At 33.8% G+C, this 17,848-nt stretch overlaps 1 protein-coding gene across 2 annotated transcripts in view; it reads left to right on the top strand.

The window, feature by feature from the left end:
• LOC149089001 (serine/threonine-protein kinase ATR-like) overlaps positions 1-17,848 on the top strand; it is a 159,354-nt gene that overhangs the window by 50,508 nt on the left and 90,998 nt on the right. Inside the window, exons 14-20 of one of the 2 annotated variants that reach the window (XM_089251216.1) lie at positions 456-637; positions 9,281-9,354; positions 10,322-10,489; positions 10,641-10,741; positions 11,181-11,279; positions 13,767-13,831; positions 15,097-15,201. In XM_089251216.1, the coding sequence (XP_089107342.1) occupies positions 456-637; positions 9,281-9,354; positions 10,322-10,489; positions 10,641-10,741; positions 11,181-11,279; positions 13,767-13,831; positions 15,097-15,201 (794 nt within the window). Of the gene's footprint in view, positions 1-455; positions 638-9,280; positions 9,355-10,321; positions 10,490-10,640; positions 10,742-11,180; positions 11,280-13,766; positions 13,832-15,093; positions 15,202-17,848 lie in introns of both variants that reach the window. The other variant, XM_089251211.1, reaches the window with a different exon arrangement.

Raw genomic sequence — 17,848 nt, 5'->3', positions numbered from 1 at the left:
TAATTTCTGTGGCGAAGCCCCGTAGGCCTATTTTTTATTTATTCATCAACTTTACTTATTTTCATTATTCAAATATATTAATAATTATTTTTTTTCAAATTTACTGTTTTTTTAATTTTTCTCAAGCGACCGCAGAGCCCACAGTGGAGTTCACACAGAGCCCTTGGGGCATGGTTTCCCAAACTTTTTGTTCCAGCTCCCCCTTCACTAGAATTTTTCCCTCTCTCATCGCCTCCCAACTCAAGTGAACCCATAGGATCCTGTGTTAAATCCATAACTTCTATCGCCTCCTGGACCATAACATCACCCACCAGGGGGCAATATTACCCACTTTGGGAAACACTGCCTTAGGGCTCCACGGAGCGCCATTTGAGAACCACTGATCTAGATGATTTAGTATTTTTTTATTTTCATTATAAAAATATGGTAATGAATTTTTATTTTATTGTTATTAGGGAAAGTATTCCTGTCAAAATGCAAAGATCACAAACAGACTTGAGCGATTTGTTGATTCCTCCTGAGGTGATTGCTTTGTTGTTCAACAGTCTGCATAAGTTGTGCCTTGTCACTCGTTTGGATAATAAAGAATTGTATGAACAAGTTGCTGGTTTATGCGAGTGTTTAACAACGTTCCAAGGTGAGTTGTTTATTTTTACCATAATTAATTATTACAGTTGTTGAGTAAATGACTCATAATTACTGATTGACCTTTTCAAGTTATGGGTCATGAAAATAACAAAAATGTTTTATGGGGTTTTATTTTTTTACCAGTCTTTGAAGTTTAAATACAGAATTTCAATAGGTATGATTTTGAGTAATGCAGATTTGATCAGTATATCAGGCATATGTAAATAATGATGGTTTCACTAGTTTGAGAAGTATAATCTAAAATTTTATGCATGGAATTGTGTAGTAAAGTCAGTTTTTCTGTAATAGAATTTTAGAATATGTAACTAAAGTTTACTGTTATTCACATATTGTAATACCGCGAGATGCTGACGGTGTTAGTTTCTGGCGCCTCGACAGACTTCGGAAACAATAGAGGCGCTGACATGAAGGGAACCAGCAAGTTCCGAGAAGCAATTATTCTGAGGAACTGCTAGTACCATCAGGTCTACTATATAAAGTGGGGCCGGGTTCTGCTAAAAACAGGGGTTTTCCCTCCGTAGTCGAATGTGAGAAGGAGGTTAGAGGGAAAACGAGGAAGGACCTGGTAGTGAAATGGACTGTGATGAAGTCGATTGGTGAATGGGCATAAAGAGGGAAAACACTTAAATTTACGATTATGAAATCCTTTTGTGTTGTGTATTAGCCTCCGTCAACAAAGAAAGTGACCAACAAAAATTAATATGATTCACACACGGAGGGGTTAACAATAACAAATTCATTTATTAAATTATCAAATAAAATAAGGATGATCCAAAGAGGAGATCCACATCCAACATGTTATAATATCATTGCAAATATATGAACTTGACATGCAGAATACTAAATGATTAAGTATCTCGATAAGTGATAAATGACTCGAAATTCTTTAATTGAGAGAGAGAATTTCGACTATATTTATATGGCACTCACCACCAAAATTTTCAGATCCATCTCAGTCCTGATCGTCCATCTCGCTACCAGGTCCTTCCTCGTTCTTCCTCTAACTTCGACCTCCAACCTCCTCACACTCGACTATGGGGAAAAAATCCTCATTTTTAGCAGGACCCCACTTTATATAGACCCGGTTGGTACTAGCGGTTCCTCAGAAGAATTGTTTCTCGGAACTCGCAGGTTTCCTTCATGTCAGCAGCTCTATTATTTCCAAAGTCTGTCGAGTTGCCAGAAACTAACACTGTCTGCATCTCGCAGTGTTACAATATTTATCATTTGTTAGTAAAAGAAATTGAACACCGGAGAAAAAAAAGCTGATTTTTGAATTCTATCAACTATTTTCTTCACGTTTATTCACAACTAGCTATAATACCCGGCACTGTACAGGTTTTACCCATGTACTGGCAGCATTAAAGGTATGCAAACCATTGTAAAGGAATAAACATGTCTGAGATTTATTGTTAGGAAACAGTAGTAATCAAAGTAAACATTCCGAAAAATGTTGTTAAGGCCAACAAACCATTGTTGCTAAATGGCTTTTCACCCATTTTGAGCACTTCACCTGCCCTGACAAACTTCTAAAGTAACCTATCATATTTAAGTCGGATCCTGTTTCGTATATATGCAAAATGTGGCTATGATCAATCGAAAATTGTAGATTTGTATATAGAAAACACAGACACATACAGAAAATTGTTTCTTATCTTCATCTATATATGAAATTAGTCTCGTACACTAACAAAACTAAACATATCCAAACCCTACCTTTATGTGCCTAAAGGCGCATGAGTAACTTTTTGTGTGTTGGCAGTGTTAGCATTAAAAAATTAAAGTTACTGGTCCCATGGAGACCCACTAGTAGATTCAGCTAGACTGGATCCCAGACATCATGACTGGGTTGATAAACAAAATCCATTCTGAATAATGAAAATTTATTTTCCTGAATATACAGTCAAACCTCGTTAATGAGCCACTCTTGGGAGAGCGAAAATATGACTTAGTAAGCGGAGTGACTTGTTAAACGGAGTAAGCCATAGCTGTGCCAATTCCTGCCTGAGGACAATTGGGACTTCCAAAAAGTGACCCGTTAAGCGGAGTGATGTGTTAACCGGGTGACCCACTAACGAGGTTTGACTGTATTGTCATTTAAAAGAGTGATATACCACTAAGGAGTGCAAAATACCACTAAGAGGTGCCTTATTACTTAAACCAAAACTGTTGATTTTGTGGTTTTATCGAAAAACAAGTGTGGAGGTTTAAAAAGGCATTTTTTTTAAATTACATTTTCAGAAAACAATCTGCAGAAGATATTTTCTTCTAAGAAGATATATACGGAATGGTTTGCTAAGATTCAAACTGCAAAATTAATTAAGAAATAATTAAAATGAAATATCTTCATAAATGCAGTCTTTATTTTTATTATTTATCATATTCAGCAATTCGGACTGGAGTATGCTGTAAGGTTTTGGAGACCATATCTACAGAGGGACATAGACTTGGTTGAAAGGGTGCAGAGAAGAGCTACACGTGTCCTTATTGACACACAGGGCTTGAGTTATGAAGAGAGATTTCATTTTTTGAATATGTTTACATTGTATGAACGCAGGTGTCGAGGAGATATGATCGAAGTGTTCAAAATTTTCAATGGGATTGATAGGGATAGACCATGAACTTTTAGTACACCGCCAATCGACTGCTTTTACAAGGGGACACCAGTATTGATTGGTGAGGGACAATGCAAGGTTATGGTGTCGCAGGGAATTTTTCTCTAATAGGGTTGTTAATAAATGGAATAGCTTACCCCCGGAGGTAATAAATTGTAACACAATTGACACGTTTAAAAAGAAATACGATAAACATGTTGGGGTAAATTGAGAAGCTATCCATACTTAGAATAAGATAAACATAAGTATTCCTTATGGGCATTGTATAATATTTTATCATGTGTATATGTTGTTTATAATTTTTGTTAATTGCATTTTTAATTGGGTTGCTGTATTTTTGAAATATATGACATCCATATTTTTTATGGTTATTTTTTTCTCAGCCACCTCGTTGGGCATTTTGCCTGTTGTGGCGTTGTATTTGTATTTATATAAAAAATAAGGCATTTTCAGGTGTCAGAGCTGCAAAGACAGAAAAAATAACTCTGGAATGTTCTGTCTATGCACTCTCAGGACTAAGGGGTGAAAGGAACCACCCACATTTTTGTCAGCCAGAAAAGATAAAAAATTAATTAGATGGATCCTAAAAGATTGAGAATCAGCTGATATGCACAACTCAAAATGATATTTTAGTACAATGCTATTTTTTAGACAAAAATGCAATAAAAGTTCAATTTAATGTATGAGCATAAGAGATTAGGATGATATTCAAAAGACGGAAAACTATTGATTCATCAAATAGATGCAAAAGGATTGAGGTGCCAGATGGTATATACACACGCAGCATATCAAAATCCGTTTTGCTCATAAATTTTTTAATTGAGGCAGATGTGGTTCTCTAAATATTTTTTACAGCAAATAACTAACAACTAACTAACAATAATAAACAACTGCCTTTCGACATTTAAATGGCTGAGACAACATAAAACGACTGAGGATCTGTGATTCTCCCATAGGAGATTCTTCTGTGATTAATGTATTGGAAAGGGGGGATTATTTAAAAGGGGACTCTTACTTAACAACTTATGCTTTTCCTTGCTGGTGCCACATTTGAGACCACTGTGTAGCAGTTTTTGTGTGTGTGTGTGTGTGTGTATATATATATATATATATATATATATATATATATATATATATATACTGGCTACAATGGACATTGTTCCTTTGTAGGTAGGCAGCCATCCAGGTGTAAATTCAACAAAATAAATTGAATTGTGTATCAGACACATTGTCCTGATCATCTTCATCGAATGCAATATGTTAACCTCTGGCATCAATGTGAGATAATTATCTTAATTTCCTTGTAAACAGTTACGAATGTCACCAGTTTTGCACCATTTTTAGTCGATACTTACTAACACTATATAATGTGTACTGTGGGTGGGCAAAGTGGGGAAGGAAAGAGACAACGAGAAAGAAATGAAACACACGTCTAGTCTGACGAACTAATTTTACTGGAGGAACTAATAACATACATGATAGCAGTGGGGGGAAAGAAAAATGAAATCCCCAAGTGAGGGAAAAACTGCTTATACATGAAAAATATGAATATATGAACATAGTAAGGGGGAAAATGATCCACACTCCCACATGAACAGCTTGTAAAACACTAATACAAATACAAAGAAGGCCACAACAGACAAAATGTCCAATAAGGTGGCTGAAAAAAGATGGCCATAAAAAATGTGGATGTTGAATACATATCTAAACTATATCAAAAATACAACAACCCAATAAGAGCAACAAAAAAACCAATAATTATGATAAAATATAAATATACTGCCCATAAATATTATGGTTGTTTGATCTTAGTATGGATAGCTTCTCGATTTATCCCATTTTGTTATCATATTTCTTTTTAAATGTGTTAATTGTCTTATAATTCACGACCCCCGGAGATAAGCTATTCCATTTATTCACAACCCCCACAACAACCTAGAATTGTCCCTTACCAATCGATATTGGTGCCCCCCTTGAAGTTGATTCATGATGTATTAATAAATAGATAAGTTTTTTAATTACCCTTAAAAATCTAACCAAGTATATAAATTTCCTAATATACAAAGTTTAAAATCTGACTTCGATACTTCCCTTGTATTTTTGAGATCTCTGCAAGTTCAAATAGATATGTCTTGCAGAAATATGGGTGAAGGATGACGAATTATTCAATTATAACATTAACTAACTATGAATGCATCACTGACTACTATTCATACATACTCTGATTGTAGAACATATAATAAATCAGGCAGTCAATACGTATGTAAATAAAGCCTTTAGAAGTACTAAAAAAATCTAGCAAATTCAAAACTGCAGAAAGCATATAGATAAACTTCCCAGATCATGATGTTGATGTGTTACTACTGTTTAGATCCCATTCATTCACCATGTCTCAATTTAATGATGAGCTTAAGATACTTATTCACAACACTAGACAAAATATGTTGATTGTTGGTGATATAAATATACTTGACAACAATAACGAAATTTCTAATTACTTGGATATAAGGGCTGTTAGCTGCTTTGTCTTTACAGGAATCTATTGCTAGTGAAACTGATGTGGGAGCACATGTATTGATCATGTTTTTTATAGAACAAAGAAAAATACTGCACAAAAATTTAATGTGCTCAAAACTCAACTAACAGACCTTATCCAATACAAGGGTACATTGATTTTCAAGATATTAAAAAAGTAACAAATGATATTAAATGTACTAAAACCATAATTGATTATAATAAATTTGAAAACTTTATATCAAATATATCTTTTAAAAACATTTGTGATGAGAAGGTAATCCATCAAAAATATAAACGTTTTTCAGATATAATAATACTTAACTTAAATCTGTGGACTGGAAAAAAAGCAAACAAATCAACAGGTAAAAATAAATGGATTACAAAAGAGCTCATAAAAAAAATAAACAGCAAAAAAAAATTATATAAAAAATACAAAAAGTGTCCAGGCATACTTACATATGAAATAGAATACAGAAAAATTATAAGACACTGAAAAACCAAATTAAGCAAGCCAAATGTGAATATCAAAGAAACAAATTTTTTGAATGTCACAAAGACAAAAGGAAACAATGGAAATATATAAATAGCTTTATACTCAACAAAAATAATGCAAATAAAATTCTTCCAAATCACCAAGATTCAAAAATATTAGCTAATGAATTCAACATAGACTTTGTTACAAGAAACCTGGATAGAGAAGATAATGAACACATGTATGAAGATGGCAATGACTGTGTTTCAAATTCAATGGTCAGCAGGGAAATTGAAATACCCTTTTTGAAAAAATGAATAAATGATTTAAATAAACATAAATCAAGTGGGTATGGCAGGCTAACACCAAAAATGTTGAAAATTATTACACTGTACATTGATATTTTGAAAAACCTAATTGATTCTTCAGTAAGTAAAAGTCATTTTTATGATGAACTCAAGTTCTCCCTTGTACATCCAATCCACAAAAAAGGAGATCCTAACAATATGGCTAACAACAGACCAATCTCAGTTCTTCCAATATTTTCAAAAGTTATTGAAAAACATGAATGGGAAACTAATTAGCTTCTTAAACCATAACAACTTTATTGCATGCAATCAGTATGGATTCCAGCGAAACAAAAATACTGAAATGGCTATATTTAAAGTCTGCAATTATCTGAATAATGGTTATAATAATAACAAATATTGCATAATAGTCTATCTGGATTTAAGGCAAGCATTTGATAACGTAGACTTAAATATATTAATAAGAAAATTACATAAGGTTAGAGTCAGGGGACAAGTACTTGAATGGTTAAGAACTTATTATTTACATAGACACCAAGCAGTTACCATAAATTAAAAAAAAAAACCCATGAACCCAAAAAGGTGTTCCCAGGAATCAGGGTTGGGACCCACATTATTCTTAATTTACATAAACCACTTTTGCAAAATGCTCCTGAACGGACAGCTAATCTCATTTGCAGACGATACATCATTATACACTCATGTCCATAAATTAAGGATAATGCCAGTTCCGGCAAATAAAGGTTCAGAAACAAAACAAACGTTACTTATTCATAAAGCCCATTTATTAAACAAAAGATAAAGAACAAAAACGATGGTGTATGTATGATACCATTCATAAAAACTACGATTTTTGCTCCCTGGAGCAATTGTAAAAAATATCTCCTTTACAAAAACTTACTATTACATGGTTGGTATGATGGTTAATACATTGTATGTCTCCCATGCGATGAAATACAGTTCGTACAACGCCTAGGCATGCTGAGTATCAAATTATCGATCTGATTTTGGGGAAGATCACTCCACTCAGCAAGCAATGCTCTCCGAAGTTCCGGTACATATGTAGGAGGTGGTTGACGGGCTGCAACTCGTCGGCCAAGCATGTCCCACACATGCTCTATCGGATTCAAGTCAGGTGAGAATGCTGGCCATTCCATACGGGTTATATCCTCAGATTCAAGGCATTCGTTTACGATGTTTGCTCGGTGAGGACGGGCGTTGTCATCCATAAACACAAATTCTGCGCCCATGGCACCCCTAAACAAACGTACATGTTGTTCCAGAATGATGTCCCGATAAATTTGGGCTTTCATGGTTCCGGTTTGAACATGCAGATCTGTTCTGGAACCCAGTATAATTCCACCCCAAACGAGCAATGCTGCAACACCGTAACGGTGTTGTTCAATGATGTTGTCTTGGTGGTAACAGGTACCTGGCGTTCTCCATATGTAAGTCCGACGTGAATCAGACTGCAAGCTAAACCTGGACTCGTCGGAAAACATCACACAAGCCCACTGTGACAATGTCCACATTGCATGTTCTCTACTCCAGTCTAATCGCTGCCGACAGTGAGTTGCCGTGAGCGGAACACATCTGACAGGCCTGCGAGCATATAGACCAATACCTCCCTGACGTCTGCACACGGTTTGCCTTGAAACTGTGGTACCCGTGGCTGCACGACGAGACAGGTCGGACGCTGTGCTCCGTCTGCTTCTTTTGGCAGTTACTGCCAAATACCGGTCTTCATTCGGCGTTGTAACTCGGGGGCGACCTGTACTGTAACATCTACTGACATTTCCGTTATCTTGTAATCGTTGCCAAAGCCTAGAGATGACACTTTGGGCAATTCCAAGTTCCTCGGATACTTCCATCTGAGTACGCACACATTCCAGGCTGCCGATAATTCTACCACGTAAAAAAATCATCCACATGCGTCCTCTGTGTCATAACTATTCGCTTATGGCACTGAGCGCCTTACAGAACTCTTGTGAACAATTTTACTTCTTTGCCACCATTCCTTATATACCCCCCCCCCTTACACTCTTGTCATTGTGCCGTACTATCGGCATCATCTAGTGGCTTCCTGAAATTTGCATATCATTCTTGCAGATATGTGTGATAATTCTACAGGTGAAATTTTTACTTTAGATTTCAATTTCTGTGTGATTCTGAATTATCCTTAATTTATGGACATGAGTGTATATAGAAGATGATAATATAACAAATCTTTTAAGGAAAATCTAAAATGATCTCAGAAATATTAATCAGTGGAGGGCAAAAAATAAATTTAAACTGAACATTAGTAAAACAAAATATCAATGCATAAAAACAAGAAGAATTCATCATGACACTGAAATTCACTACTTATTGTCATGTGTCTTTGCTTGATGTTCATTAAAATTTATGTTTAGGTTCTTGTTAGTAATCGATGTAGTATTGCATCACTAAACAGAAAGGGCCAAAAATTCAGCTATCACAATGGATGACTACTGAAGATTGAAAAAATACAATGAACATTTTGAAATTATTATACTATTTTATATAGGTGTAATAATTATATTTTAAGCAATTTAAAACCTAGATTGTGTATTTTTATATCTGATTGAGGCAGACATCCTTTCAAGAACAATTCATAATTGTATCAGATTTTATAATATTTCCTACTGTATAATTTATCATAAAAATTTTTATGCTGATAACACTTCTTTTTTAAATTATAGATTTTCTGCCCTTGTCAGAAAGAGAGTATAATTTTCTTTGTACAGTATTCAGTGCTACATGGACAGTCGAAAAGGTAATATTATTGAGGAAGCAAAAGACAGTTTGCTTGATTCTAATTCAAAAAAAAGCAGATATTTTCAAGACAAATATACCATGTTTTTTAGACCGGTAGAAAAAAAAATTATATTTGTCTTGAAAATGTTCTTTTCTGTTTTTTTTTATTCAAATTCCTTGGTTATTCTATGCTCTTGATTATGATATGTATAATAAGAACTGATATGAGTTTCAACCCACACACAGACTGTGGCACACACATGGTATACATTAGTCAAACAAGTACCTAGTCAATCTGATAAATAAATGTTTGGATGTTTTTATTTACTTTTGAAGTAAGTTCTGTCAATTACTGTAGCAAGAATGTAAAAAAAAAAGATAAAAAACCAGGAAGCTGTGTTTGCGCAGCGCTCCTCTGTGGCAAAAACTGCAGGGAAATATATATACATACAATTTAATAAAACTGATTCTCACGTATTCCCAAGAGATCAATATGTTCTGTCCAGCCAATTTGTTAGTGTTTAGCTAATCACGCTTTTCCATCACTGGCATTGAACCCTGGCTTCCCAGCATGTGAGAAATGTCTTCCCACTCATAATTATATATTGTTATACAACGGCTTGATTAAATGTGTTGAATGTGTGTGTTTCATTTATGGTTTTTCTTAACTACATTTCTGAAAATTTTTCTAAACTTACCTTCGTAGAATCTATGATTCAGCATAATGGTATACATTTTTAATAGTTGCCTAAGCCTTTTTTGGTTATTAAATAATATTAAATTAATTGATAAAACTTTTCAACCAGCTTGAATCTGGTTTAGGTAACTAATTCATAATCTGCTATAACATTTGCTGTCTTATAATACCATGTTTTTTTCCCTTGATGAATCCATCTTCTAGTAAAGAAATCTTATATATTATCACTTTATTTTTGGTCTAGAATTAGTATCAAAATTTTGTTTTTATTCAATGCTTTTAATTTTAGACTGCCAGTAGTTGCAAGCAACATGATCTTCTTATTGAGTTTCCTGTTCAACCTACACATCTTACTTGTGCCTTAGTTAGTGTGCCTTCAAAATATTTGGAGCAGATAGCATTGCTGCCTCCAAATATTGCTCCACGTTGGCGTTGTACAATTTTAAAGCAGTGCATTGTAAGTCTTATTTTGTTTTGTAGAACTGTTTAGATCTTTTAACTGTGCAAATACATTGTACATATAGATTAATCCTATTTTTTAATATAAAATAATTTTAATAATAATAGTAAGTTAATTTTGCTATCAATTTTTATTTTTATTTCTTTAGGAAAGTGAAAGATCATCAGAAAGAGCTGTTGCTGTCAAGTTCTTACCATTCTTCTTTTTTTTCAATATTATTGATGATAATTATGTACAAAAAGTTATCAGGTATGAATTTCCCGAGATATTTTGATATATATTATTCGTGTGTGAGTGTCAACATTTTTTTAAAATCTATGATGCATTTCATGGCTGAAATAAAATATATAATATGATTGAACTTTTTTCATTTTCGATGTGAAAGCATTTCTTCTGTAAAACATCTTCCCTAAAACAAAATATTTTATGAGGAGGAGCCAGACAAAAAAAATTTAGTCTTTGTAACTGTGTGGAACTACCCAGTATTCAAAATGACTACTTTAAATTTTGATGGCTTCCATCACATGAAAAATATTGTTTGAAGATTTTGAAAAGATTATCTTTGTCTTTTCATTTAAACTTGGTGCCTATAAAAAAACTGCATGATTTCATTCGTGAAAACATGAATCAACTCTTGATAGGTCACTAATGTATTGATGTTGCTGATTTGTATAACCTTATTGATTAGGATGGTCTTAGAAAACAGATTGGCTGAGATTTCTTGTGAGCTAGCGAAAAATCTTGGGAAACTTGGTTGCATTATGAATGCATCAAGTTATATGACCAGGTACGTAAATTTTCTTAAAAGGTTTTATTCAAAACAAAACTTTCATATTTCCGTGAGAGTCAATTGTTATTTTGAAAATTATTTTTAAATCGTGATCAGTGAGAGAAAACTAGAGATCCCTTGACTTGATTTTTATTTTTATGGTTGGATAGAAAAATGAGGATGTGTTATGATTTTATGTTCCATGTAATTAACCATTAATAAAGAATGAAAGGTTTCAAATGCTCTGAACATTGATAATGTTTTGAGGATTACAATACTTTAAGGTCTATGCACATGTTAGGCCACTAATTCTTCCTAAAAATGAAAAGGAGAAATTTTTAAAAATTGAATGCAGCAGAATGTGTGCCTTTTTATGACAAACTCTCTTCATATGAATTTTTGCTTTCGAGAAACGATAGCAATATCTTCATTTCATACAAGCGTGTAAACCATGAACTCTGTTTAAGACAATATTAAAATTGATGATTGTTGATTTTCTTCGCTGGATTGTTTTCCTATGGGGGGGGGGGGAGAGATAAGTATATTCACCTGGCTTTTCTTTTCTCTTTCACACCCAAACAAAAACAAGTTGCTATTGCATTGCCACTGCCTTTCACCGTTTCGGAAGTGGTTAGTGCCTCTCTGATGCACCAATTCTGATTAAATGCCCACAACTTCTTGGTCTGGTATGCATTGCTCGTTGTGTAATATATTATATCTTTTTGATGCCCCATTCACATCAAGCAGTTCATCAAATTTCTCCAGGCAGGCACGTAGAACATACAGGGTAAAACACAATTTTTAAGGAATTGACTATGGCAGTGTTTTCCAACTTGAAAGCTAACGTGGAACCCTTGATGGTTACGAGGCTATTCCGTGAAACCCTTAATAAATTTTGAATATTTTTTCGCTGTGTCCCCATTTGACCTGCAGAACAGGAATCCTCATTTGTAGTAGATAAAAGTGTCAAAATATATATACATATTTGTGAGTTACACATAGTGTGACTATATGATCCATATTTATAGGAAGAATAATTTTTTCATAATATTCGATTATTACATCGTTTTAATAAAAATGTTAATTTTGTCAAGCTTTGCTAAAAAAAACTCACTTTCAAATTTTTAAATCATGAATTCGTTATTTTAACAGGAGCTATGCATCAATGAAAATATCTGTCTATTTTCCTTTTTTTTTTTTCATTTGGTCTCTCTCTCTCATTATCTACATAGCAATTTTCGGAATTCGCAGTGAAGCGAATCTCAGACGGGATGGTCGCAATGTCTCGCGCTCCCAGTTAATTGGACCATAATAGCACAAATACATACTCAGTCATATTTTGATAATTATTTAACTAATGCACTTCTCATGGCGACCACACTTCGGAAATTCACCACTTGTTACTTGCATGGCACAGCAGGAAAAGACCCCCAACTGGAAAAATGTCTGCCAATGCCTCGAGCAGAAAAGGCCTGACACCACCGAACAACTTGATGTGGTGTGAAGATACTTCGGCTCAATTACAGGCAAATGCAGGGTCTACATTAGCTGTCACCTACGCAACACAAGACGCATCCAGAGTAACATCCTCTGTGACAGTGACGAGCTATTCGAAAAAGCCTTCCAGAACTGGGCAAAAACACCTTTCCAAGAAAAACCATTAAGGATAACGAAAAACACGCTCATCTAATTTTTTTTTCTCCACCCCCTTCATTTTGTGCACAATAGGAAAATTCAGAATTTTTGGTGGAAGACTTTCATAAAATCTGCATGTAGGTAGGTCTTGAGAATTTTGGGAATACAAATTCCCAGGAAGTCTTCTTGACTGTTGTTGTCTGAAGGACTTATGTGTGAGACTAGAAAAAAAAAGAAAGGGGCCAATGTGAATATTGTTTGTCTTTTATTGGTTGATTATGCCAATATGTTCTCTGAACCTTTTTAGAGTACACATTCTTAAAAAAAAAAATTGCTTCAGGTGAAACAGTAACAAAAAATTTTTTGAAGCTACTGTGGTTCCGAGATGTTTGGGCTTCCATCCCTTTTGATTCCGCGGAACCCCAATAAAACTCTCACGGAACACCGGTTTCAAAACTCTGGACATCATCATATGACATTTAAGAAACAACTAATTGGATTTCGGTTATTCAGAATTGGTTTTGAGCATTTAACTAGCACGCACTTATAAATATTTATTTATTGAGTGTAAAAAAATAGTAATTATGAAGGAAACATATTTTCTGGATATTATGCCGATTTGAACTCAGAAAGAAAAGTCATGTGATGAAGTTAATTTTTTTCTTGCAAAATTGTGACAGATATGGTGATGTTATGCTTATGTTAAGCTCCCAAATTCATTTTGACATGTTTTTCAACACTTCAGCACTTATTCCAAGAAATACTGCTGTGTATTTTATTTAATTTTATATTTTGTTTAAATGTTTTATAGTTCTATTATTTTACCCTATTCTGAATATTAATTTATGAATTATTTTTTATTTCTTTCAGAAATAGACAAAATAAAATTACGTCCAAGTTCAACTTACAATTGTCATGCAAAATATGTGATGCAGGTAACAATATTTTTTCAATGGAACAATTTTAGTTAAATTTTTGTTTTTCTCCTTCAACCACATTGCCTTGATTCCCTTTCCTGTAACCTTTTGCCTTCATAGGAATAAAAATTTTAACAATAGACCTTTAAAGATCCCACTTGTCTCAACGTTTTTGCTGAGACAAGTTAAAATACATTCATCTGGACCAACAACAATAGCTTGGTACCTAAAATGTTAAACTGTACTCATTGGTCTGGTTAGCCAGCTTTATATACAAAAAATGACTGCTGCGGAAAAATTATGTATAAATGTATATTTATTGTAACTTATTGAAAAATTATCATATTTCTTGCTCAAGACATTTGCATACTCGGTACAGTCAATGTTCATTATAACGACCATGCTTTATTGTGACCATTCTGTAATATGACGGTACGATAGGTTTGAAATTTTTTCTTGTTCATACCATATTATTTTCCATCCCTTATAACAACCGACAAATACTGTACAATCTATTGTAATATCGAAACTTAGCTCTGCTTCCCCTTTTTTGCAAAGAAATGTACGAAGTATATGTTATACAAGATTCATCGAAAGACTGGTTATTTGTGGAGATGAAGATTACAAGGAAGAAAATTCATCACTGCCCCCACGGGGACTCGAACCCCGGTCTCTTGCTTGCCGGACGAGTGCTCTACCATCTAAGCTATGGAAGCAGATAGAATATTTCAACCTTGGAGCATATATATAGGCAAGCGAGAGACCGGGGTTCGAGTCCCCGTGGGGGCAGTGATGAATTTTCTTCCTTGTAATCTTCATCTCCACAAATAACTAGTCTTTCGACGAATCTTGTATTCACAAGTGGAGAGGACGTTTCTATATGAAGTATATGTTGTTCATTTGCCGAAGTTGCGTTTGAACTTTCCTCTTGATATTGGAGAATTTCTTGCATAGGTATGGTACATGCATGTAATTAATTATTGTAACAGCATTATTTCTAAACCCAATGCATTTTCATTGCAACTGCTTACATTATAAAAAAGGGAAAGATTTAATTTTTTTACTGTCCTAAATATGAATTCTTTTAAGAAATAATTTTTTACAAACATTAGATATAACAACCTCCCAATATAATGTCTCTTTTCCATAGAACGATGGTGGTCATTATAATGAACATCGACTATATCATTTATTGAATATCACTTCAGTCTATTTAGATGCATTAGCTTATACACTTACGTTGTAAGGTTAATTAGTATGTTCATAAACATTTTTTCAAGAAGCAACCAATCCAGATGAATGTGCTTCCTCAATCTGCTTAGACAAACCTTGGCTCACATCAGCATTTTTACAGCTTCTTGGTCATGATGATAAATCAATAAGAGAAGGTAATGCAATAACATATGAAAAATAATTTTTTCTGTAAATTCTTGTAAACCCTCTTTGTGCAAGTTCGTATTTTAAGAAAAAATTGTGTATTGATTATTATAGTCTACAGTAAGTAGTGGTTTTCAAATGTTCGCTGGGTTCATTTCAAAATAGAGTAGCAATTAGAATAGGGATCTAACAACCTCAATCCTGTGAGCTGCATTTGACCTTTAGAAGATATATGAAATAAATAAATGTACACAAAAAAGTATCAGTCTGCATAATACAAGTACACCAGTTTGTGGCCTGTGAGCAGTGTTATCTGAAATTTTTTTTATGAAGAGTGATTTCACTCTCCCAAATTTTGAGGGGTATTTTTTTAACGATGAAAAATAATTTTGAAATTGGAATTGAAACACCATGACAACCATATGAAATACCAAAACATTCGTAGCCTATATAAAATTCATGTTACATAAATGAAAACATATGCCAAAATGTTCAAACTTTGAAAAATATTTAATCCAAACACTTATATTAAATATTGATTTGATACAAATATATAAAAAAAAATATGAGATAACAAGAACCAACTTAATCATACAGTATGTACAGTACATGTATATATTTATATACTCATTACATTTTTCAACAATTTTTCTTTTGTTTCCACATCTTAACAGCCAGTTCAAAATCCATATCACAGTGAATGGCTTCACCAGTGACCATGAAAGGAGGGCCTTCGCATGATAACCTTATTAGGGTGTCCAGATGGTCATCACCAAGTTGAGCCTTCTTTTTTGATTTTATACGATTTAGTGCTGCAAAACCATGTTCGCATGATGCTATTGAAAGAGGCAAAATTAAGACAATTATGATCAACTTTCTATGTTCTGGATACATAAAAGGCACGTTGTCACCACTTTCTCTGCACCCACTGATATTTTTATATTTGCGAAATTCTGTCATTTTCATTCCTTTATATTTGCGTGATAGTTCTTTCACAAATAATCATTTTTCCCTAAGTAGCTCTTCTTTAGGAAGTATATTTTCATCTTTATACAAGGTATTTGTCTGTCCATTGCTTCATCAGAACTTTGGTTGCAATTTGCTTTTGAATCATTATACATTATAATTTTTTTTATCACTAGATTCAAAAGATTTTGCACATGTTATGTCATTCATAGGATTCAAAACTGCATCAAAGTCAATGAAAATGTTCATTGTACGTTTTTTCAAACCTGCTATCCAAGTTTTTAACCAGATGGTCTAAAAACTGTTTTTGGCTTTCATGGAATTTTGATCTAACCTGAACATTTTCAATTTTTATTTGTACAATATTCATTTCCTTTTTCAAATTGTGAAGTGAAGTCTTTCAAACATATTCCAGGGTTGTTATGAAATTTTTCTATTCGGAATTTTGTTAATTTCAACCTCTCAATAAGAGAAAAACTAAGGTTGTCTGAAGAGCAACAGATAGTTTGTTGACCAAGTCCAAAACATCTTTTAAGAGACAAATGCTCGCAACAAAGTCAGGTACTGGCTTTAAAACAGGCTGGGGGATTTAGTGTAAGACCCCCCCCCTTTTTGGCAGCTTTATCGTGCAGGCGATACTCGTCTTTTAATGTCAACACAATGCTATCATAGTTTTTGTGAATAGCACACACTGCTTTTCCCAAAGATAACAAATGTACTGTATGCTGCTGCTTTAACACGATGGCTTCATCAAGAATTTGTTGCATTTCTTGCAGTCTGTAACAGCATGCTGATGAAGATTTAAAATACCCGTACAATGAATTAATGGTGTCTTGTACTTTTGCAATTGTTGACACCTTCCCTGCAGCTGGATTATCAGCGAGCTCAAGTTTATGGGCAACACAATGAATTTGCATATCAAAGGATTTTAGTTTTTTAGCTATACACCAGCACCATTCATGAAGCCCATCATAAAAGGTGCAACATCTGAACCAAATCCTGAAACTTGGTTTATTGGAACCTTTGGGGACTCGCGAAAGTTCAATATTATTTGCATTGTTATTTGCATCAAGAATCGATATATTAGCCTAAAAATGATCTTCTGAAGCCCCATCCTTAAAAATATATGCAAAAACCATCATCCTGTTTGTTACCTATATGTCAGTGCTCTCATCAATTAGCAATGATATAAAAGGACTGTCCTGTATGTATTTATAGTTTGTTTCAGGTTAACTTTGCAGTGAAGAGAAAGGTAGAGAGTGTATTCCTTCGCCGCAAAATGTAGTTCTCATACATCGGAGGTTTACGGTGATCCTTTATGCAGAATATTTCAATTTTTTCTATGGTTTTGAAAAAAATACTGAAAAAATATGGGTTTGAACCAATGTTTATTCGTTTAAAATGTTTAAATTAGAAAAAATATTGGTTACTATTATCGAGATCCCACAGCAACGGCAACAGTATTCTGGCGCGATATCCTAGAAATTTTCTCCGCCAATATCACTGTCGTGCTTTTTTTGTTACACCCAGTTATATACTGAATATACATACATATTTTACATCGCTATTCGGTTGAATTTTCCATAACGATACAATTTTTCATTCAGTTTTACATGCTGTTATAGGTTTACATCAATACGAATATCCAATCAGTTTTTTTTTTCTCCGGAACATAGGCTTCAGTGAATTCAG

Source organism: Pholcus phalangioides, unplaced genomic scaffold (assembly GCF_987345545.1).
Source record: "Pholcus phalangioides strain wild (caught in Gottingen) unplaced genomic scaffold, Ppha-v1.0 ptg000003l_1, whole genome shotgun sequence".
NCBI lineage: Eukaryota > Metazoa > Arthropoda > Arachnida > Araneae > Pholcidae > Pholcus > Pholcus phalangioides.
Note: the sequence above shows the minus strand (reverse complement) of the source record. Positions and strands in the feature narration are given on the sequence as shown.